Source organism: Tupaia chinensis, unplaced genomic scaffold, assembly GCF_000334495.1.
Source record: "Tupaia chinensis unplaced genomic scaffold, TupChi_1.0 Scaffold144472_1, whole genome shotgun sequence".
In the NCBI taxonomy this organism is placed as follows: Eukaryota; Metazoa; Chordata; class Mammalia; order Scandentia; family Tupaiidae; genus Tupaia; species Tupaia belangeri.
In genome coordinates, this window is record NW_006204331.1 from 516,509 (window position 1) to 518,021 (window position 1,513).

The 1,513-nt window shown below is 67.9% G+C and overlaps 1 protein-coding gene across 1 annotated transcript in view; it reads right to left on the bottom strand.

Moving 5' to 3' along the window:
* The window catches only part of CHRNA4 (cholinergic receptor nicotinic alpha 4 subunit), a 19,955-nt gene that overhangs the window by 10,132 nt on the left and 8,310 nt on the right, over positions 1-1,513 (bottom strand). Inside the window, exon 6 of the mRNA XM_027767721.1 lies at positions 1,390-1,499. Coding sequence (XP_027623522.1) covers positions 1,390-1,499 — 110 coding nt within the window. The remainder of the gene's footprint in view (positions 1-1,389; positions 1,500-1,513) is intronic.

Genomic DNA, 1,513 nt, shown 5'->3' on the forward strand with positions numbered 1-1,513 from the left:
CGGTTCACAGCTGGCCGTCAGAGAGTACCTCTCAGCGCCAGCATGGCTGGGCCCCCTCGGGGCCTGGACCCCTTGACAGGGAGTGGAAGCCAAGGCTGCTGTCGGTGGCCAAGCGCTGAGCACCCCACCTGCTCTTCGCTGCCCCAGGGACTCAGGGTTCCCCTGTGCACAGCTGGCGACCATGCCGGAGCGCAGGGACACGGACAGGCCCACGTCACCGGGGGCTGGTGCAGCAGGCCTAAGCATGACCGTGGTCAGCTTCAGAGCCCAGGACTGTCAGCCTCTGCTTACCTTGGATGTCTACATCCTGCAGCAGTGAGGCCCTGGGGCTGAGCGAGCGGCTCGCACTGCCCCTGTCCTGCAGCTGGACACCCTGGCTCTGGCCGCCACCCGAAACGCCCGATCCAGCCCCTCATGCTGCAACCTGGGCTGTCAGAGTCGCTTGAGACCCGCCCCGCCACTCTAGGCAGCCCCCCCAGCTCCAGCGCAGAAGCTGCATCCTGGTAGGCGAGTCCCCAGGCCCCACCGGAGCCCCCTAACCCCACAGCGTGCCGCGGGGTGTTCCTGGGAGAGCTGAGTGTGAACACCAAAAAGACCAAGTGGCTGGGACGGCCTCGGGGCGGGAGGCCGACCCTGCTCCCTTCCTGCAGGCACTGCGAGGCCACGGCCAGCTGGAGGCGGGGCCCGGGCGCTGGAGCCAGACAGGAGCGTTTGTAGGTCAGGATGCTGCCCGGGGCTCAGGGGCTGTGGGCAGATGGCAGGGAGCGCCTGTCAGCTCCGGGAACCGCCCTACCCGGGCAGGGGCGGGGCACCAGCCAGCTCCAGGGAGGAGCAACTGTGAGGGCACCAGACCCTGGAGGCTGCCTCTGCTGGGGGACCCTGAGGCCTCCCGGCTTCCGACTCTGCAGGACCTGAGCTCTGCCTCCCTCCCAGAGCCTGAGGCTTTGTTTGTTCAGGAGCCTGAGGCTCAGCTCGGGTTTGTGGATCTGACAGTGACGTGTGTCCCCAGGGGCTGAGAGCAGAGGAGAGTTAGGGGCCAGCTGGCGGGCGGGCGGCCTCCTGGGTTCTCCTCGGGTTGGGGTGGGGGGCGGGGAGCTGGGGCATTGACTGAGCACTGTGGGAGCCACTGAGCCCGACCCCCCCCAATCCCTCCCAGCCACCAGAGACCACAGGGGCCAGGGGTCGTCCTCCCTCAGGCCCTCGCCTCTGCCAGGCAGGGAGGGCACCCCAGATGCCAGGTCACAGCCCAGACCCTCGACTCCATCCTCAGAACCTCGGCCTGGGGACGCCTGGGCCCCAGAGCCTCACCCCAAGCTTCCAGTGCCCTGCACCCCACCCTGGCCAGTACAGTATGGAGGGGCCACGGGCGCTGGGCACGTGGGGACTCACTTGTTGTAGAGGACGATGTCGGGCCGCCAGATGAGTTCGGAGGGGATTCGGATGGAAGTGACATTCTCATAGTCGGCGGGGTCCCAGCGCAGCTTGTAGTCATGCCACTCCTGGGCCGGTGGGG